Source organism: Lolium perenne, chromosome 6 (genome assembly GCF_019359855.2).
Source record: "Lolium perenne isolate Kyuss_39 chromosome 6, Kyuss_2.0, whole genome shotgun sequence".
Lineage (NCBI taxonomy): Eukaryota > Viridiplantae > Streptophyta > Magnoliopsida > Poales > Poaceae > Lolium > Lolium perenne.
In genome coordinates, this window is record NC_067249.2 from 3561464 (window position 1) to 3584784 (window position 23321).

General features: G+C 47.1%; 1 protein-coding gene across 1 annotated transcript; it reads left to right on the top strand.

Moving 5' to 3' along the window:
- Positions 1–1377: 1377 nt before the first annotated feature.
- Positions 1378–2219, top strand: LOC127310856 (uncharacterized). The gene is made up of 2 exons (XM_051341487.1): positions 1378–1807; positions 1924–2219. The coding sequence occupies exons 1-2, from the start codon at positions 1378–1380 to the stop codon at positions 2217–2219; spliced, it is 726 nt and encodes a 241-aa protein (XP_051197447.1).
- The last annotated feature ends 21102 nt before the right edge of the window (positions 2220–23321 follow it).

Genomic DNA, 23321 nt, shown 5'->3' on the forward strand with positions numbered 1-23321 from the left:
CCCATCGGGTACCCACTGTTGGTGTACTTGCTTCGGCCCAGTTGAAGGCCCACCTGATGGTTTGTTGGGGACCATGAAGCCCAAGAGAAGCTAGAGGCTACGAAACATCAGAAGCCCAGGTTCCTAGCGTATGGAACAAGGACAAGCCCAAGATTAGGAAACCCTAGGGTTTTCCTCTAACTTGTAACCGACCTGGTCATGGTACCTGAGACCTAGCCTCCTAAATAAAGGCTAGGAGGGGCCGCCAGGCATAGCAATGGACTACTCATCGACTTCCGCATAATCTGCCCTAGGCAAGATTCGATATACACCACCATAGCCATTACGACAACATTGTAATCCTCATTAATAATCAAGAACAGACAAGCAGGAAGTAGGGTATTACCCTTCGAGGGCCTAAACCTGGGTAAACCTGGCCTTCTCTCTTGTTTGTTAGACGACAAATATACCAGCGCATCTCTTTCCCTAAACCCAAGTCCATCATCCATGGACATTGTCGTGGATACCCCACGTCAATTGGTGCTATCTGTGGGAAACTAGTGCGCTGGAGTCACGGCTACGGTGGCTCCAACCTCGGCGATCTGCAACTCGCTGGTTTTCGGGAGCAGATCTACTTTGGCTCCCTCATGTTCACCCCGCACTCGCCGGCCTGGCGCCCGGCCTTCAACTCGCTCCACGAGGTGATGGATCTGACGTTGGGAGATCTGCGCTTCCACATCAACACGGTGAGCATCCTCCGTCTCTCGGACCCGATCCGTTCGACTCCGGGGGAGTCGACATCGCCATCGACCATCATGGCGCCCTCCTCGTCATCTTCTGTCGGCTCTTCCAGCGAGCCAGAATCGACCCCAACATCAATCTTCTGTGTCGACTATGATGCCTACCACGTGACGGGTTTGAACGACTCTGCCAAGGATCACGATGGCGGATCTGCCGATCACGAGAGTTGCAACATCAGCGTGTACCCGACACATATTTAGTGTGCGGTCATCGACCCCATGACCGGAGTCGACGATGGAAACGGCGAAGCAGCCAACCGGACCATCGTCAACATCCCTCAGGAGGCCAGGAACAAGGCAAGGGAGGCCTTGAAACGCTCGACCCCTATGCCGGTGGACGCATCAAGGGAGGAGCTGATGGCCTACCACACGCTCCTTCGCCAGCAACACACGCTTGACTATAGCACAAGTAGAACTCGACGAGCGCAAGCGACGCGCTGATGCATCGAGCGAGCGATGGTGACAGCTATCCTCTCTCCACTCTTCCTCGTCAAGGCACACCACTGCATAGGGGGCAACAAAGCGACACTCTCGGATGCAACATCTGCCCAAAGATGACAGACTCTAGTTATCAAACAGCCTCGACTCGTCCTTCATGATGGTGTACACGGTGGGCAAACTGCAGAAATACCCGCGCGGAAGTCACACTTTTCTCCTCATCACAGTCGACAAGTTCACCAAGTGGATCGAGGCAGTGCCCATCACCAGCGCCGATGCCACCTCTACCGTGAACTTGTTCAGATCGATCACCCGCAGATTCGGAGTTCCCCACAACATCTTCACCGACAACGGCTCCAACTTCACCGCAGGGGAGTTCCAGGACTTCTGCATAGAACTGGGGATACAAATCAGCTACGCATCAGTTGCACACCCACAAGCCAATCGCCAGGTGGAAAAGGGAAACAACGTCGTCTGCAGTCGCCTAAAAAATGGCTCCTGTGACCCCTCAAGTGAGAAGCTGGGGCATGGGTCGAGGAACTACCCTCGGTTCTGTGGAGCGTACGAACAACCCCCAATAGGTCCACACAGTACATGCCGTTCTTGATGGTACACGGCACGGAAGCGGTGCTGCCATCGGACGTCCGCCACAACGCTCCATGAGTCATCGCTTACAACGAAGCCGACTCATCGCCTGCACTCGAAGACGACGTTGACGCACTTGACGAGGCGTGGGACATCGTACTTGCCCGTTCTGCTATCTACCAGCAGAACCTGCGCAACTACCACAGCCATCGTGTACGCGTTAGGTCCTTCTCCGAAGGAGACCTCATTCTATGGCTCAAACAAAAGGGCCACCACAAGCTGGAGCCCCCATGGGAAGGACCCTACATCATCATGGAGGTGATACCTGGTGGGGTATATTGCCTCAAGGACATGAAGACTGACATCGTCTACTCCAACCCATGGAACGTCACCCAGCTGCGTCGTTTGTGCGCTTAGGATTTTACCCTTCTTCAATAAGGCTACTTAGCTAGGATACTCAGCCACCCATGTACCTGCTATCAATATAGTTAAGTGTTCCTCTACCAAGATTTGATAATTATTTACTTTTGCCTCACCCGATACTCGGGGGCTGCGCCGCACAAGGCAACCTTACATGTCATCGACTCCGCGCGATCAACACCTTACATGCAAAAGCCCAAGTAGTTGGCTCTGTCTAAGCATCGAATCCTTGAAACTCCAACCTAGTTGCAGCCCAACTGACAGGTCAGCAAGGCATAGAGACCAATGGCGTCAGGCTAACAAAAAGGCCTAGCGTACGGTGGCAACACATTGAGTCCAATCGTAACCAACAACATTATAAGCTGTAAAGGCAACATTTCTTAAGTGACAAATACTTCATAATTTTTTACATTTTCTCCAGTTTACAAGATGGATGATGGAGCCTCTCCAGCACCTCCTTCACCTTGGCCGACAACCCTTGCACTTGCGCACCGCAGCCTTCGACTATGGCAATGGTGTCCATCAGGGAGTTGACGCGGACTTGATCCTTGAGGACAAAGGGAGCGCCGATTACGCCTGCGCAACAAAATGAAAAATTTAGCTTGCGAGGGCCAAGGAGAAATGTGAGGCATGGCAAAGTATCTTACCCGATAGCGCTTCGGCTAAGGTGCGCAGCCGGCCTTCAAGCTTATCCTCGCGGTCTACAGCCTTGGTGCGGCGCTTCTCCTCACGCTCCTGGGCCTCAGTCTTCGCTTAGTCGAGTGCGTCCTGAGACTCCTTCTCAAGAGCCCCAAGTTTCTTCTCCAAAGCATCGGCTTGGCGCAAGGCATGTCCCTCTCGGCTGCTGCCTGAGAAAGAGATTCTGCAACAACAACATCGTGCTCAGTGAAAACTCTACGCACCTACTAGACAAAGGAAATGTGAAGCTGAACTTATCTCGAAACTGATCGTGCTCGGACTCGACCTGGATGAAGTGCCGGCCAATATCCATCATCGAGTGCATGACCGGCTGTGCAAGAACTTTCCAAGTTAATAAAGCCTCAAAGAAAATTGAGCCTATGCTCAGCTACAAGTAGTTGAACATATCCTCGGGGGCTACTGAGGTAGTGAGCACCCAACACGATATATGACTCATGCTCATCGGCTTGGCCTAGCTACAAAGGATGCATGAGACTTACATGCTCGCCCGAAACCTACGGCGGAACTTTAGGAGTTGTAAACAAAAGAAACTCCTTTTTCTTCTCAACTCGAGAAGTGCCGATGGTGTTAGCATCGCCTTTCAGGACCGTTGACTCCGTCGACTCTGTGCCCTTCTCCTCAAGATCTATCAGCTTATTTGAGGCAGGCTCCTCCTCTGATGTGTTCCTGCAATGTTATAGTTACTCAACTGTGCGCCTGCATTGAAAAAGTCACCAAAGTTTGCACAGTAAAGGCATTTATGAGCTGATGGAGGCCGCAAGGTTCCATTCCGCCCCTAAGCACCACTTCTTGGTGGTCGTTGCTAGAGGAGCTAACCGCAAAGGCACCACGTTCAAAGATCCCTCAGGCTGGAGCCGAGCTGAGGAACTGGAGCCAGCATTTTCCTCGAGTTCTTCAGAAATGCGGCTCCCTTTGCGCATACCGCCGTCGAATTCCTCGCCTTCAGAGTGGGCTATAGGAAAAGTTGAGTGCGAATCATCTACGTCCTCATCCTCTGGCACTACATTTCCCTCTGGCGGTGGCGGAAAACATGTGAGGTGCTCATGATCCTGCAACCGTAGAGTCAATTGGCTGAGCCGACCACCAGAATAGATTCGACATCAACCAAAGAAGACTGAAGATAAAAATTTACCTCGGGAAGCTGGTTGCTTTCTCCATAAGGTGCTACTGTGGGCTCACCCAGGAATGGACCCTCAGCCGTTAAGGTGGTGAGGAGCCTAACGCTTGCCTCCAACTCGTTGGTGGAGAGCTCCTCCTTGTGGACTCACGTGTGGTCCGCGGCCCCCGTGTACTGCCACATGGTGTGAACCCTGGCTTGGAGCGGCTGGATTCGACGCCGAATGAAGGTGGAGATGACTTGGATCCCCTACACCTCCTTTCCTATTCTCTTCTGAAGGGCCATGACCTGAGCCATGAGGTTGTCAACTTTGGCCGCCTCGGTAGCCGATAGCCCATGTTTCCAGGACTTCTTCTTCGTGACATCCGCATCAGCCGAGAACTCGGGGAGCCCAAACTTTTGGGAAGCGCCCTGCTCATCGTGGATGTAGAACCACTTCTTCCTCCAACCTTGGATGGACCCGAGCATCTTGAAGTCATAGTACTCGACATCCGACCGAACTAAGATCCCGAAGCCGCCAAGAGCATAAACGCCTGCATTTCCTGCCTGCCTCTTCACAAAGTAGAGGCGCTTTCACATGCCCCAGTGAGGATGGATGCCTAGGAAGCATTCACAGAGGGTGATGAAGCAGGCGATGTGAAAGATGGCGTTGGGTGTGAGCTGATGGAGCTGAACACCGTATACAAAAACCAGCCCATGAAGAAATTTGTGGGCCGGAACAGAAAGGCCGCGAAAAAAGGAAGCCCATGAACATCGCCCGCTATCCAGTGTCGGGGCACGGGGTTACCTCATTGTCGGGGAGCCGCACCTTCTCGTCGCTCTCCGATAGCAACCCAGCATTCCTTAGTGTCTTGAGATCCCTTATGGAGCACGTGGAATTCTCCCAAGCGCCAGCCTTCTTCTTTAGCGTGGCGATGCCTGAGGAGGAGCCAGTGCCCTTCGCTTTCCCCATGGATGCAAGCTGGGAGCTTTTTTCTAGATCTAAGCGAGCAAGCAAAAGCTTGGGCCTCTGGGTGGCAATGGCGATGTGCTGTGGCAGGCAGAAGAACAACTGCAGGGGAATGTAAGGAGAGGCCATCCGGCCCCTTCCCATATCCTTTATAACGCTACCACGGCCATCCGATATACTTCACCTCCGCATGGCTCGCATCAGCAGCGACGCGTGGCGGCACGGGGAGCGAACCGTCACGCCCCCATTAACTCCACCCATGCGAGAATCGAAGAATTATTGTCGTGCTCCAGTTTTCGTGTGTCGTGCGGTCAAATCGGTCAATATTTACCATGGGTCCACCATCGACATGTCCCATTGGCTACTTAGATCAGCACTCAAGCACATCCTGCCATCACCAATGACATCAGCTACACCGAGCCACTTTATCGGGTCCTCCGATAGAATCGACAGCAATTATCCACACCCGCAGGTCCATGGCCCAAGTTGAGTACGTCCTTGGATGATGCCACAACAAAACGAGCCTATGCACGGCGACAAGTAACCGAACATAGCCTCGGGGGCTACTCCCATCGGGAGCAGTGGTCGCGCACCCGATGAAAATGACCACACAACTTGTCCGCTGCATCGACTCCGTCCGCAACATCGACTTCTAGCACCTTACGGTCGTATACCACACAGCTCCGCTTGCCACGTCAACTCCATTCACTGAAACTGATATGAGGTCGAGTACGAGAGACAATATCTCCTCGACTGCCTAGATCGCATCCGCTATGAAAACATGTCTCGGTGCCACATCTACGACGTGAAGATAAGACCCGTAGATGAAATCTACGGGCCTAGAATTTGCATCCGCTGCGCTCTACCTGATGATTTCCATGCCTACGGTGTGACGAAAATCCCGACGGATGCATTGGGTACCCATTCACAGGCTGGATTCGAATCGATAAGACCTCCGCAGCACAAGTCGAGCTACCCCAGCATATTCCAGGTTCGAGTCTGGGGACTCCAGCTTGAGTAGGTTAGCGCTGTTTTTGGCCGAGAGGAATTAATTGGTCCTGATCCGTCGAGAGCACCAGACACGCTAAACCATCATCCCTATGACTACTGAACATCTAAAAACGTGCAAAGCGCCGAACTGATGTACTTTCAGGTCAGTGTTTCTCCTCGCATGATTGTCGACTACGACTGCATCGTACATGACCTGCGACTTTGAGTCGCAACTCGATTCTACGACTCGACTAAACACTCGAGGTCTAAAGATGTGGGTATAGCCCATCAGGTACCCACTATTGGTGTACCTGGTTGGCCCACCTGGAGGCCCACCTGATGGTTTGCTGGGGACCACGAAACACAAGAGAAGCTGGCAGCTACGAAACATTAGAAGCCCAGGTTCCTAGCATATGGAATATAGACAAGCACAAGATTAGGAAACCCTAGGGTTCTCCTCTAACTTGTAACTGATCTGGTCACGGTACCTGAGACCTAGCCTCCTATATAAAGGCTAGGAGGGTCCACCAGGCGTAGCAATGGATGATACGTCTCCAACGATCTATAATTTCTGATGTTCCATGCTAGTTTTATGACAATACCTACATGTTTTGCTCACACTTTATAATGATTTCATGCATTTTTCGGAAATAACCTATTAACAAGATGCCACAGTGCCAGTTCCTGTTTTCTGTTGTTTTTGGTTCCAGAAAGGCTGTTCGGGCAACATTCTCGGAATTGGACGAAACAAAGGCCCACGATCTTATATTTCACGGAAGGTTCCAGAAGTCCGAAGGGGAGACGAGGAAGGGCAGCAGGGGACCCACACCATATGGCGGCGCGGGTGGCCCCCTGGCTGCGCCAGCCTATGGGGAGGGAGCCCCCTGGCCCCTCCGACTCCGCCTCTTCGCCTATATAATCTCTCGTGACCTAAAAACCCGATACGAATTGACGAAACTCCAGAAAGACTCCAGGGGCGCCGCCGCCATCGCGAAACTCCGTTTCGGGGGACAGAAGTCTCTGTTCCGGCATGCCGCCGGGACGGGGAATTGCCCCCGGAGTCATCTCCATCGACACCACCGCCATCTTCATCGCCATTGCTGTCTCCCATGATGAGGAGGGAGTAGTTCTCTCCCGAGGCTGAGGGCTCTACCGGTAGCTATGTGGTTTATCTCTCTCTCCCATGGTGTGATCTTTATGTGATCATGAGCTTTGTATCACTATTAATCTATGTGCTACTCTAGTGATGTTATTAAAGTAGTCTATTCCTCCTCCATGATGTAATGTTGACAGTGTGTGCATCATGTAGTACTTGGTGTAGGTTATGATTGTAATCTCTTGTAGATTATGAAGTTAACTATTACTATGATAGTATTGATGCAATCTATTCCCCCTTTCATAGCTATTGTTGACAGTGTGTATGCTATGTTAGTACTCGGTCTAAATTGCAACGGTCTATTATGCACTCTAGAGGTTACTTTAATATGAACTCCGGATGTTGTGGAGCTTGTTTACTCCGGCTTGAGGTGTGTTTTTATAGCCCTACACAATGAATGGTGTTTGTTATCCAACAAGAGAGTGTTTGAAGTAGCACAAGTGAAGAGAAGTTATTTATTTATGTGATCATTGTTGAGAGTGTCCACTAGTGAAAGTATGATCCCTAGGCCTTGTTTCCAAATATCGAATCACCGTTTATTTACTGTTCTACTGCATGTTTACTTGCTGCCATATTTATTTCAGATTGCAATTACTACTTACAATCATCCATATTACCTGTATTTCACTATCTCTTCGCCGAACTAGTGCACCTATACATCTGACAAGTGTATTAGGTGTGTTGGGGACACAAGAGACTTCTTGTATCTTAATTGCAGGGTTGCTTGAGAGGGATATCTTTGACCTCTACCTCCCTGAGTTCGATAAACCTTGGGTGATTCACTTAAGGGAAACTTGCTGCTGTTCTACAAACCTCTGCTCTTGGAGGCCCAACACTGTCTACAGGAATAGAAGTGTGCGTAGACATCAAGCTATTTTCTGGCGCCGTTGCCGGGGAGGTAAGGTAAAAGGTATTCACATCCTCCGACTACTAAGCTATTTCCTAGCACTGTTGCCGGTGTGTGAGTGCTCGAAGCTATTTCCTTTAGATCCTGCAATTGCATCTTTTTGTTTCTTGTTTTTATTTCACTAGTTAGGCTTAATGGAAAACAACAAAAAAATTAGAGATCTTTATGAAATTTATATTGAATTAGGACATGAGGTGTTTGAAGAGAAAATTAAAAAACCTATGGAACTTTATATGCATGCTAATGGCAATGTTATTAGTATGAATGCTTTGAACACCATTGTTGCTAATGCTATGGAAAATTCTAAGCTGGGGGAAGCTGGTTTTGATGAGCATGATATTTTTAGTCCCCCAAGCATGGAGGAGAAATTTTTCTTTGATGATACTTTGCCTCCCATTTATGATGATTATAATGATAGTGGTATTTCGGTGCCACCTACTATGGAGGATAAAGTTTATTATGATTATACCATGCCTGCAATTTATGATGATTACAATGATGGTTGTGATAGTTTTACTCCCACTATTACTAATAAAATTGATTATGCTTATGTGGAGAGTAATGATACTTTTATGCATGTGAATAAGAATGCTTTATGTGATAGTTATATTGTTGAGTTTGTTCATGATGCTACTGAAAATCTTTATGAGAGAGGACAATATGGTTGTAGGGATTTTCATGTTACTAAAACACCTCTCTTTTTGCTGAAAATCTCGAAGTTGCGCTTGTCTTGTTTTCCTATGCTTATTGCATTATGCTTACATGACTTGTTTATTTACAAGATTTCTTTTCATAGGAAGTGGGTTAGGCTTAAATTTGTTTCATACTTGCTTTTTGATGCTCTCTTTGCTTCAACTCTCATCCTTATGTGAGCATCATTAAAATTACTGAGCCCATCTTAATGGCTATAAAGAAAGCACTTCTTGGGAGATAACCCATGTTTTTATTTTTGCTACTGTTTTGTTGTGTCTTGGAAGTTGCTACTACTGTAGAAACCTCTCCTTATCTTTATTTTATTGCATTGTTGTGCCAAGTAAAGTCTTTGATAGTAAGGTTGATACTAGATTTGGATTACTGCGCAGAAACAGATTTCTTGCTGTCACGAATTTGAGTAGCCCCTTCTGTAGGTAACTCAGAAAAATCTGCCAATTTACGTGAATGATCCTCAGATATGTACGCAACTTTCATTCAATTTGAGCTTCTTCATCTGAGCATGTTAAGTGCCTCGAAAAATTTTGTCTTTACGGACTGTTCTGCTTTGACAGATTCTGCCTTTTATTTCACATTGCCTCTTTTGCTATGTTGAATGGATTTCTTTGTTCCATTAACTTTCAGTAGCTTTGTGCAATGTCCAGAAGTGTTAAGAATGATTATGTCACCTCTGAATATGTGAATTTTTGATTATGCACTAACCCTCTAATGAGTTTGTTTTGAGTTTGGTGTGGAGGAAGTTTTCAAGGGTCAAGAGAGGAGGATGATACATTATGATCAAGGAGAGTGAAAACTCTAAGCTTGGGGATGCCCCCGTGGTTCATCACTGCATATTTCAAGAAGACTCAAGCATCTAAGCTTGGGGATGCCCAAGGCATCCCCTTCTTCATCAACAACTTATCAGGTCACCTCTAGTGAAACTATATTTTTATTCGGTCACATCTTATGTGCTTTACTTGGAGCGTCTGTGTGTTTTTATTTTTGTTTTGTTATCTTAGTTCTCTGAATAAATTGGATCCTATCATGCTTGTGTGGGAGAGACACACGCTCCGCTTTTTCATTTGAACACTTGTGTTCTTCGTTTTACTTTTAATGTTCATGGCAAAAGTTGAAAGCTGCTGCATTTATTGCTATTTGGTTGGAAACAGAAAATGCTTCATGTCGTAGCTGGTATATTGTCTTGAATAATTTGATACTTGGCAATTGTTTTGAGCTCTCAAGTAGATCATGTTTAAGCTCTTGCATCATGTAGTTTAAACCTATTAGTGGAGAACTACCGTAGAGCTTGTTGAAATTTGGTTTGCATGATTGGTCTCTCTAAGGTCTAGATATTTTCTGGAAAAAGTGTTTGAGCAACAAGGAAGACAGTGTAGAGTCTTATAATGCTTGCAATATGTTCTTATGTAAGTTTTGCTGTACCAGTTCATACTTGTGTTTGCTTCAAACAACCTTGCTAGCCCAAGCCTTGTACTGAGAGGGAATGCTTCTCGTGCATCCAAAACCTTGAGCCAAAACCTATGCCATTTGTGTCCACCATAACTACCTACTATGTGGTATTTTTCTGCCATTCCAAAGTAAATTGCTTGCGTGCTACCTTTAAAAAAAATTCATTCCTTGTCTTTGCAATACATAGCTCATGGGAAAGTAGCCTAAAAACTATTGTGGTAATGAATATGTCGCTTATGTATCTTATTTCTTATAAGTTGCTTGTTGAGCGGTAACCATGTTTCTGGGGACGCCATCAACTGTTACACCTTTGTTGAATATCATGTGAGTTGCTATGCATGTTCGTCTTGTCTGAAGTAAGGGAGATTCGCCATGAGTTGAATGGTTTGAGTATGCATATTGTTAGAGAAGAACATTGGGCCGCTAACCAAAGCCATGTATCATGGTGGAAGTTTCAGCTTGGACACTAATCCTCAATCTCTTATGAGAATATTATCTGTTGTTGAATGCTTAAGCATTAAAGAGGAGTCCATTATCTATTTTCTATGTTGTCCCGGTATGGATGTCCTCAAGTTGAGATTTATCAAAAACGAGAAATCAAATGCGATCTATTTCCTTGGACCTTTGTACAGGTGACATAGAGGTACCCCTTTGTGACACTTGGTTAAAACATATGTAATGCAATGATAATCCATGGAAATCCAAGCTAATTAGGACAAGGTGCGAGCACTATTGGTATTCTATGCATGAGGCTTGCAACTTATAGGATGTCTTATGCATAACACATATGAATTATTACTACCGTTGACAAAATTGTTTCTATGTTTTCAAAATAAAAGCTCTAGCACAAAAATAGTAATCCATGCTTCCCTCTGCGAAGGGCCTTTCTTTTACTTTATGTTGAGTCAGTTTACCTACTTCTTTCCATCTTAGAAGCAAACACTTGTGTCAACTGTGTGCATTGATTCCTACATACTTGCTTATTTGCATTCATCATATTACTTTGTGTTGACAATTATCCATGAGATATACATGTTGAAGTTGAAAGCAACTGCTGAAACTTATATCTTCCTGTGTGTTGCTTCAAAACTTTCTACTAAGAATTTATTGCTTTATGAGTTAACTCTTATGCAAGTCTTATTGATACTTGTCTTGAAAGTACTATTCATGAAAAGCCTTTGCTATATGATTCAGTTGTTTAGTCATTGTCTTTACCATTGCTTTGAATCACTTCATTCATCTCATATGCTTTACAATAGTATGATCAAGATTATGTAAGTAGCATGTCACTACAGAAATTATTCTTTTTATCGTTTACCTACTCGAGGGCGAGTAGGAACTAAGCTTGGGGATGCTTGATACATCTCCAACGTATCTATAATTTCTGATGTTCCATGCTAGTTTTATGACAATACCTACATGTTTTGCTCACACTTTATAATGATTTCATGCATTTTCCGGAACTAACCTATTAACAAGATGCCACAGTGCCAGTTCCTGTTTTCTGTTGTTTTTGGTTCCAGAAAGGCTGTTCGGGCAACATTCTCGGAATTGGACAAAACAAAGGCCCACGATCTTATATTTCACGGAAGGTTCCAGAAGTCTGAAGGGGAGACGAGGAAGGGCAGCAGGGGACCCACACCATATGGCGGCGCGGGTGGCCCCCTGGCCGCGCCAGCCTATGGGGAGGGAGCCCCCTGGCCCCTCCGACTCCGCCTCTTCGCCTATATAATCTCTCGTGACCTAAAAACCCGATACGAATTGACGAAACTCCAGAAAGACTCCAGGGGCGCCGCCACCATCGCGAAACTCTGTTTCGGGGGACAGAAGTCTCTGTTCCGGCACGCCGCCGGGACGGGGAATTGCCCCCGGAGTCATCTCCATCGACACCACCGCCATCTTCATCGCCATTGCTGTTTCCCATGATGAGGAGGGAGTAGTTCTCTCCCGAGGCTGAGGGCTCTACCGGTAGCTATGTGGTTCATCTCTCTCTCCCATGGTGTGATCTTTATGTGATCATGAGCTTTGTATCACTATTAATCTATGTGCTACTCTAGTGATGTTATTAAAGTAGTCTATTCCTCCTCCATGATGTAATGTTGACAGTGTGTGCATCATGTAGTACTTGGTGTAGGTTATGATTGTAATCTCTTGTAGATTATGAAGTTAACTATTACTATGATAGTATTGATGCGATCTATTCCCCATTTCATAGCTATTGTTGACGGTGTGTATGCTATGTTAGTACTCGGTCTAAATTGCAACGGTCTATTATGCACTCTAGAGGTTACTTTAATATGAACTCCGGATGTTGTGGAGCTTGTTTACTCCGGCTTGAGGTGTGCTTTTATAGCCCTACACAATGAATGGTGTTTGTTATCCAACAAGAGAGTGTTTGAAGTAGCACAAGTGAAGAGAAGTTATTTATTTATGTGATCATTGTTGAGAGTGTCCACTAGTGAAAGTATGATCCCTAGGCCTTGTTTCCAAATATCGAATCACCGTTTATTTACTGTTCTACTGCATGTTTACTTGCTGCAATATTTATTTCAGATTGCAATTACTACTTACAATCATCCATATTACTTGTATTTCACTATCTCTTCGCCGAACTAGTGCACCTATACATCTGACAAGTGTATTAGGTGTGTTGGGGACACAAGAGACTTCTTGTATCTTAATTGCAGGGTTGCTTGAGAGGGATATCTTTGACCTCTACCTCCCTGAGTTCGATAAACCTTGGGTGATTCACTTAAGGGAAACTTGCTGCTGTTCTACAAACCTCTGCTCTTGGAGGCCCAACACTGTCTACAGGAATAGAAGTGTGCGTAGACATCAATGGACTACTCTTCAACTCCCGCATAATCTTCCTTAGGCAAGATCCAATCTACACCACCATAGCCATTACGGCGGCATTGTAATCCTCATTAATAATCAAGAACAAACAAGCAGGAAGTAGGGTATTACCTCAAGGGGCCTGAACCATGGTAAAACTCGCCTTCTCCCTTGTTTGTTAGCCGATGAATCTACCAACGCATCTCTTTCCCTAAACCCAAGTCCATCATCCACGGTCTTTGCCGTGGATACCCCACGTCAGCAATAATAAAGTTTGTCATTATCATAACTCTAGTTCATGGTATAAGTTTATATTCCATGCTATAATTGTATTAACTGGAAACATAATACATGTGTGGTTTAATAAACAACATTGAGTCCCGAACAAGCCTCTAATTAGGTTAGCTCGTTGATTAATGATGGTTATGGTTTCCTAGCTATGGACATGAGATGTCAACTAATAACGAGGTCATATCATTAGGAGAATGATGTGATGACAGACCCAATTTAGCAAAGCAATAAGATCAAGTCACTATGTTTAAATTCCCTAAGCTGATTTTAATATCAAGTAGTTAATTCTTTAGACCATGAGATTATGTTACTTCAGGGCATTGAAAGAATACTTTGGGGCATCAACCATCATTCCGAACAGGGTGATCATAAAGGAATCTTTCAGGTACTTCAAAAGGTGCTTGTGGAGTTACATGAATCAAGAGTGGGATTTGTCCATCCATGTGACGGAAAGATATTCTCCAGGCCCACTTAGTAATGTAACATCCAAAGAGCTTGCAAGCAAGTGACTAATGAGTTAGTCACGGGGATATTATGTTATGTATGAGTAAAGAGTGCTTGCTGGTAACGAGATTGAACTAGGTATGGTGATACCGATGATCTGGTCTCGGGCAAGTAATGTATCGAGAGACAAAGGGAATTGGATACGGGGTCAATGGAATCCCTGACATTGTGGTTCAACCGATAAATGATCTTCTTTGAATGTATGGGAACCAATATGGATATCCATGATCCCGCTATTGGTTATTGATCGGAGAGATGTCTCGATCATGTCCGCATATTTTCAAACCCGTAGGGTCACACACACTGAAGGTTCGAAGTTGCTATGGTAGTAACGAGAAATAGATAATGGTGAGACCAAAGTTTGTTTGGAGTCTCGGATGGGATCCATGACATCACGGGGAGGTCCGGAATAGTCCGGAGAATAAGATTCATATATAGCAAGTCATTTTTAGGGTTTCGGAAAAAGTTTGTATTTTTTCGGTACTGTATCAGAATGATTTAGAAGGTTCCAGAGGGCCACCAGTGGGGCCGACACTTTCGGGAGGCCTGCATGGGACCAAGATGGAGAGGCCTGGCCCACTTGGGATAGCCACACAAGGCCCTCAAGGCCTAGCATGCCAAAGCCAAGAAAACCCTAATAAGGGGGGGGGGGGCATTGTGGGAGGGGTGAACTCTTGCCCTCTCCCCTTGGCCGCCGCCCTTGAAGGTTGGAGGAGGGGGCAAGGCCCAGCCGACCCCCTCCCTTGCCTCCTATAAATAGAGGGGATGGGGCAGGGCTGGCCGGCCACTTCTCCGAAGCCCTAGCCGCCCCCCTTCCTCCACCTCTCTCTCTCTCTCACGCGCGCAGCGAAGCCCTGCCCGCGGAGATTTTCACCACCACCACCACGCCGTCGTGCTTCTGAACTTCTTGTCATCTACCTCTCCACTACATCTTGTTGGATCAAGAAGGAGGAGACGACATCAAGCCGTACGTGTGCATATCTCGGAGGTGCCGTTCGTGCGGTGCTTGACTGGATTGGATCGCGAAGAGTACGATTACGCCAACCACGTTCTAACGAATGTTTCTGCTTAGCGATCTACGAGGGTACGTGGATCACAATCTCGTTCTCGTTGTTGGCATCTTTGTAGATTGGATCTTGGCTTTTGTAGATTAAATCTTTTGTTCGTTCTTCGTAGGATTTTTTTTATTTTTTATGCAGCGAATCCCATCACGTACGTACTCGTATTCATACGTATGCAACATATTCATACAATTTAGTTGGGCCATACGGATTTTGTATAGGGCTACGTATACCCGTTTATAGTATTAATGATGAAGGGGTATCAAGCGATCTCAGCCGTCCTTGTTTTTGAGTTTGCTCTGAGTTTGGGGGAAGGGAAATACCGACAAGAAGATGAGAGTTTTCTCTTCCATCTCCAGCTACAACAAACTGTGATGACCTATAAGTGTCAAGGCCCCAACATTCGACCGTGTAAGCTGCAACGCAAAAGTACCCTTGCAAAATTCTGCCCTTTTATACACTTGGCCTCCTACGATGTCCGCCCCCATGCTTTCTCGAGTTTGAAAGATTCAAAACTATCTAGATTTCTTTCACTACATCCCTTAGAAGTACAGACTTGATGTAATTTGTAAGAGTCAACGGTGAAAATTGCATATTCAGATACCTTCTTTTTTGCGAGGAGTATCCTCAAAGACTTTGTAAGAGCATCTCTAGTCGCGTCCCTAGTCGCGTCCCTCAAAAAGCATCCGGCACGATGATTTGGGACGCATTTGGGGACAGCGCCGGACAAAAAGAGACCAAAAATATGTGCAAAAAAGAGGCCCTTTCTAGCCATGTCCCTCAAACAGCGTCCGGATGCATGCATTTTAATAGAGAGGACCAGCCCATGTGGAAAAAGTAGGTGAGAGAAAGTGTGGGAAAAGAGAATGACATGTAGGGACTAGGGGCTGCATGCATGCATCCGGACGCTGTTTTTGTATCCGGCATCGGGGATGCCGGATACAAAATGAGGCGCTATTTAGCTTTGGAGAACGCGACTGGAAAACGTTTTTCTTCATTTCTTGTCCGTCGTCCCCAAACAACGTTTGGAGGATGCGACTGGAGATGCTCTAAAGTGAAAACGGCCAAGTAAACGTTGTTTCCCCATCCAATAGCCCCCAAAAAGCACCTCACAATCACACACCCAGGAACGAAAACTAAAGGAGGAAAAAAAGACATCCTGCTACAGCGACAGTAGGAAAAGTGTAGGGAATGTAGGTCTGAATTTGATAATAGATCAAAATAATTACCATCCATCAAAGTCAAGTGGCTGAAGGCAATAGTTTGATTTAAACATCACTATTGCTCGATGTATAATTCTTCTTCCAGGCCTTATTGCATCAGAATCAGATGAGCGCGAGCAACCCAACTCAGAGGTCACCGCCGGGTCGTAGCGTTATTACAGTCTACCATGGTCTAGAAGGAGATTATGGAAAGGGAGCGGAGTTTTGTTAGTTCTTTTGAAGATGATTGATTCAACAGCTAATTCACCCAGTAGATCCACTTCTCCTCGTTACTGGTGTAAGAGACCAGCTCCTTAGGCTGAAACAAGAGAGCGATCGCGGCCTTCCCTGTCTCTGCGCCATCGCTCCCATGAATGATGTTTCTGATATACAATTGACATAATGTAATGACCCGGAAAAATACCTTCTTTGTTGTTTTTGTTTTCTCCGTTATCGTGACGGTATCATGCATGTATCACCTTACATGTCTTTGTTTTCTCCGTCATCGTGACGTCATTATCCATGTATCACCATACATGTTTTTGTCAAAACCCAAAAATTATTTTAAATAAACCCTATTTTTTTTAAAAAATTGTATGGTTGTCTAAAAACCCTCCCACACTCTCTTCTTTTTTAACAAAACCCCAAAACACAGTTGTGTGGGAGTATTTGAAATGTTGTTATAATTTAAAATATAGTCTTTGAAACTGTTTGCAAAGTTCACTAGTGGAAAACAGGGCTTCCGTGGGAGCCTTTTGTCGCAGGCGCGCCTGCACCCGCGACAAATGGCCTGGCCACGTCGCCCCGAAACCATGTGGAGCGCGCGGAGGCTTTTGTCGCGGCCTTTTGTCGCGGGCCGTATTACGACCCGCGACAAAAGGGGTAGGAGCGACGTGGCCACCCCTTTTGTCGCGGGTCGTAATACGGCCCGCGACAAAATGTCCCCGCCCTATATATATAGAAGCAGCCAGCCACCCCCCCACCTCATTTTTTCCTTGGTGGTGAAGGTGGAGGTGTATGCTAGCTCATTTTTTCTACATGTGCACAAGAGGTGTTTGATGGAATGCTTGTGAGAGGGATGCCACTTGGTTTTATTTGATAAGATTTCTCCTCTTTTTGATCCAAAAAGGTTAGCAACTATTTTCTCGACTATATATATATGCATAGTCCGTACAATATTAATTTTAGCAAGGTGATTGCATCTGATACATATATAATTGTACTTATGATGCAGATGAGTCATCCATGGATGTACGGTAACCGATGTGCTCCCGTTTTCAGAGAGGGCGTGAATTCTTTCCTGCTTGTGGCCGAGGCCAACAAGTCGAAGCAAGGTTTTATGTGCTGTCCATGTCTAAAATGTAAGAACGAGAAGGATTACTCTTGCTCAAGAGATATTAAGAGCCACCTGCTTCGGTTTGGGTTCATGTCCAGTTATAATGTTTGGACCAAGCACGGAGAAGAAGGGGTTATGATGGAAGACGGCGATGAGGAAGAAGATAATGATGAGAAGTACTATCGATCTATGTTCTCTGAATGCTTTGATACCGCAATGGACGACAATGAAGAAGAAGGAGGTGAAGAACAGGCATCAGATGATCCTGTTGATGATGATCTTCGTCGGGCCATTTCTGATGCAAGAAGAGATCGTGACACGGATAAGGAGAGGTTGCAGTTCGACAAGATGTTAGAGGACCACCACAAATTGTTGTACCCAGGTTGTGAAGATGGGCATAGAAAGCTGGGTAGCATATTGGAATTGCTGAAATGGAAGGCAGAGGTCGGTGTGACTGACTCGGGATTTGAGAAATTGATGATAATATTAAAGAAGCTGTTTCCAAGAAATAATGAATTGCCCGTCAAGACATATGAAGCAAAGAAGCTTGTCTGCCCTCTAGGATTAGATGTGCGTAAGATACATGCATGCATTAATGACTGTATCCTCTACCGCGGTGAGAAGTACGAGAATTTGAATAAATGCCCGATATGTGGTGCATTGCGGTATAAGATCAGAAAAGATGACCCTGGTGATGTTGAGGGCGAGCCACCCAGGAAGAGGGTTCCTGCGAAGGTGATGTGGTATGCTCCAATAATACCACGGTTGAAACGTTTGTTCAGAAACAAAGAGCATGCCAAGTTGTTGCGATGGCACATGGAAGAACGTAAGAAAGACGCGATGTTGAGGCACCCCGCTGATGGTCGGCAGTGGAGAAACATCGGGAGAGAGTTTCCGGATTTTGCAGGTGAGGCAAGGAACTTATACTTTGGTCTAAGTACAGATGGCATGAATCCTTTTGGGGAGCAGAGCTGCGATCCACAGCACCTGGCCCGTGACTCTATGTATCTACAACCTTCCTCCTTGGTTGTGCATGAAGCGAAAGTTCATTATGATGCCAGTGCTTATCCAAGGCCCAAAGCAACCGGGCAACGACATTGATGTGTACCTAAGGCCATTAGTCGATGAACTTTTGGAGTTGTGGGCCAAACCAGGTGTACGTGTGTGGGATGAGCACACGGAGCAAGAATTTGACCTACGAGCGTTGCTATTCGTAACCATCAATGATTGGCCTGCTCTCAGTAACATTTCGGGACGTATTTAACAAAGGATACAATGCATGCACACACCTTTGTTTAGATGAGACTGAAAGTAAATATTTGGGAAAAAGCAGAAAAGTTGTGTACCCGTTCAATCGTCGTGTCCTTCCGCGCACGCATCCATTAAGGAAAAAAGGCAAGCATTTCGATGGCGAGGCGGACCGCCGTCCGAAGCCTGTCCCCGTAGTGGTGCTGATATATTTGACATGGTCAAGGATTTAAATGTTATCTTTGGAAAGGGTCCAGCAGTCGACCTGTTCCGAAAGACGATGACGGACACGCGCCCATGTGGAAGAAGAAATCTATTTTACGGGAGCTAGAATATTGGAAAGTCCCGAAGTCCGCTCTGCAATCGACGTGATGCACCTGACCAAGAATCTTTGTGTGAATATTCTAGGTTTTCTGGGCGTGTATGGAAAGACAAAAGATACAACAGAAGCACGGGAGGACCAGGAACTTCATAAAGGACGAAACGGCAATCATCCAGGGCAGTTTGTAGGGCCTGCCAGCTATGCTCTTACCAAACAAGAGAAGGAGATCTTTTTTGAAGCCCTATTCAGTATCAAGGTTCCGTCTGGTTTCTCGTCGAATATAAAGGGGATAGTAAATATGAAGGAGAAAAAATTCCAGAACCTGAAGTCCCATGACTGTCACGTGCTTATGACACAATTGCTTCCGATTGCATTGAGGGGACTTCTACCGTAAAATGTTCGACTAGCCATTGTGAAGATATGTGCATTCCTGAACGCAATTTCTCGAAGGTAATGGATCCAGAAACTTTGTCAGGATTACATGAAGATGTGGTCCAATGTCTTGTCAGCTTCGAGTTGTTGTTCCCACCATCCTTCTTCAATATTATGACGCACCTCCTCGTTCACCTAGTTGAAGAGATTAGAATTCTCGGTCCTGTATTTCTACACAATATGTTCCCCTTCGAGAGGTTCATGGGAGTCTTAAAGAAATATGTTCATAACCGAGCTAGGCCGGAAGGAAGTATCTCAAAGGGCTACGGAACTGAGGAGGTCATTGAGTTTTGTGTTGACTTTCTTCCGACCTTAAGCCGATTGGTGTTCCTGAATCTCGGTATGAGGGGAGGCTGACTGGAAAAGGCACACTAGGAAGGAAAGCAACGGTGTGGAGGGACAAGATTTCTTTCAATCAAGCGCACTACACAGTTCTATACAATTCCAGCTTGGTGGCTCCGTACATCGAGAAACATAAGAATGTTTTACGAGAAATAAACCCGGGCCAGCCCGAGTCCTTGATTACACGTCAACACATGAATACCTTCGGCAGTTGGTTGCAAAGACATCTCATTAATGACCCATCTGCGGTGGAGCAGCTGTACTTGTTGGCCAAGTTACCATCTTCAAACATATGTACATTCCAAGGGTACGAGATAAATGGGAATACATTTTACACGATCGACCAAGATAAAAAGAGCACCAACCAAAACAGCGGTGTCCGCTTCGATGCAACAGACGAGAATGGGCAGACCACCACATATTATGGATACATAGAGGAGATATGGGAACTTGACTATGGTCCCACTTTTAAGGTCCCTTTGTTTCGGTGCAAATGGGTGAAGCTCAGCGCTATACATATTGACGATAAGTACGGTATGATAACAGTGGATCCCAACAATCTTGCGTACCTGGACGAGCCTTTTGTCCTAGCCAGCGAGGTGGCTCAAGTTTTCTACGTGAAGGACATGTCTAGCAAATCAAGAAAAAGAAATCAACAAAAGAATACATCAATTGAGGAGCCAAAGCGCCACATAGTTCTTTCGGGGAAAAGAAACATCGTGGGAGTGGATGACAAGACAGACATGTCAGAAGATTATAATAAGTTTAAAGAAATTCCGCCCTTCACGGTGAAAATTGACCCAAGCATCTTGCTAAATGATGAAGATTCTCCATGGCTACGGCGTAGAAGATCACAACACTAGATGGCGATGTAATAATGTATTCTTCATATATAGTTCCCAAGACAATCTCTACATTTATGTAATAATGAAGATTAAACTGTGCTTGGCTTGTTGATCTGCTTGGCAAGGCGTATCGATGCTCCTTTTATAGGCACGGCACCGCTTCTACTTTGTCTTATTCCTTCGACAGGCCGTCGTGCGCTACATGCTTTATCTCATCGAGCAGTGCGTCCACCCACGCGTCCTTATCCTGCCGACACCTTTAGTCGCGGTTGCAGCCACCAACCGTGACAAAAGGTTACCGACACATCCTTATCCTGCCGACAGCTTTAGTCGCGGTTGCAGCCACCAACCGTGACAAAAGGTTACCGACACATCCTTATTATCCTGCCGACATCTTTAGTCGCGGTTGCAGCCACCAACCGTGACAAAAGGCCCTCCTAGATAAGCCTCCCCCAGTCTTTTGTCGCGGTTTGAGCCTCCACCCGGGATGAAAGTTTCGCGCGCCACTTCGTTCCCGCCTATTTTCTTCCCGCATTCCCGCCATTTTTCCACTATATATATGTAGGCTTGGACTCTCATATCTGCAAACCTCATCACTCTCTCCCATGGCTTCCATCGTATGTCTAACACCCCGGGAGGCGGAGGCGCTTTGCGCCTCGAACTACCCTGCCCGCCCGGCTACCGCGTCCCGACCGGCTGGTTGCCGAGCGTCGGAGGCGTACCGGTCCCTCCTATACCTGTAGGTGTGCCACGCGAGATGGCCATCACGAACCACTACTATTTCGAGCTCACGCTGAGCAGCGGCGGAAACCCCCCTGGCATCCCGACTACAGCCCGACTTGGGACAGCTTCGTCATCCAGCGGCGTGAGAGGGCGGTTGCCAGGTACGAGGAGGACGGCCCGCCTCCTTCGAACTTCAACGAGGCCGGCCGTCGGATGTGGTGGCGCGGCCGGACTCTCCAGCGTCCTGGCCTATCGTGGCCCCCGCCTGCGCTACCCTCAATCCCAGCCCACGCGTGGTCATCCGCCGAGGTTCGACAACCGCGACCCCGATGCTAGCGACGATGACGTCGGCGACTTTGATGACTACAGTGGCGACGTGTATAGGACTAGGCACGACTATGATTGAATGGCTCCAACATTCGAATCTGGCCATGTATCTTATTTTTCGGTTGAGCTACGTACTTTAATTTCAGTTCAATCGTAATAAATTTCGTGTCAACCACTTTATTGAACAAAAACAACCGACAACGACTTTATAAACTAAATTTAAACTAATAGAACCGACAACGACTTTATTGAAATTACAATAAAATAGATAAATTACTAGTCTAGTCTCTACTCGTCGTCGGAGGTTGTCTCCGTCCAAAGGTCATCCCACCGAGGGTCGTTTTCGGTCCAAGTTGTATTCGAGTTCTCGAGCTCGAAGGCGGCGACGGCCCGACGGTGGCGCCTGTTGGACCTGCGTTGTGCCCTAAGGTTAGCAAAGAACGCGTCGGGGGACCGCGCCCTCCACTGGCGCATCAACTGCTCGTCGCGCTCGGCGATGGCGATCCTGCGCTGCACACAGCGATGCCGGCGACGGTCCTCGTCGGTGACGAGGCACGGCGGTGGCGCGAGGAACTCCGCCTCCTCTAGCGATTCAACATCCGGGAAGTTCATGTCGTGCCCTGGCCGCCGAAAGCGCCACGCCGCCGCGTCGTGGCGCGCGCCGCCTCCTCCGGCGTGTTGTACGTGCCGAGGGTGAGGCGGAAGCCACCGGCGCGTATCTCGGCGGTGAACCTACCGCTCGGACGCACTCGAACGCCACGGAAACCGGACGCCCCTCGACGACATGGAGGCATCCCGGAGATGAATGAGCGGAGGCGGTGGCGACGTGTGGTTGCGCCCGCACTCGTCGCTCTATATAGCGCACGCGGGGCATGGCACGTGTCAGCGGTGGCTACACGTCGCACGCCGGCATCGGCGGGGCGAGGCACGTGTCAGCGGTGGCTACACGTCGCACGCCGGCGTCGGCGGAGCGAGGCACGTGGAAGCGGTGGCGACACGTGGCACGGGGACGCGACACGAGTGGCACGGCGGCGGTGCACAGGGGTGAAACCTTGGTTCTCTCTAGCTAGGTCTTCTTTTTACCAAGTATACTGAACTGATTGTGAAATTATATTATCCAAAGCAATAAGAGAGTAATCTGCTCCTTATTTACAAGTTTTTTTTTGAAAGCGTAGAACTTGTATTTAACCAAGTAGGAAAACAGTACAGGTACGATTGCAAATACAAGAAGAAAAGAACAGCGAGGATACAAAGTCCGCCATCTTCCTCGTTTCCACCGGAGACCAAAGTCCTCCAACGCCGGCAGAGACGGCGGAGAAGAACAGCGCCCAAGTGGCAAACCCTAGGAGCAGGATGAGCTCCATGCCCGAAGGCAAAAACAAGCCGCAGTTAGAAACATAGAAAAGGGGTCTGAGGGACTGATCCTCGTCCAACGGCTCCTGGCCGTTGGATTCACTTGCCACGGATCAGCCGGAGCCGTTGGATTCACTTGCCACGGATCAGCCCCCACACCCTTTTGTCGCGGGTGGTGGCTCGACCCGCGATAAAAGGGGGGGGTCTTTTGTCGCGGGTCGATCCACCACCCGCGACAAAAGGGGGTGGGGGTATATAACCTCCGCGTCACGGGCGGAGCAACCACCCGCGACATTGGTGGCC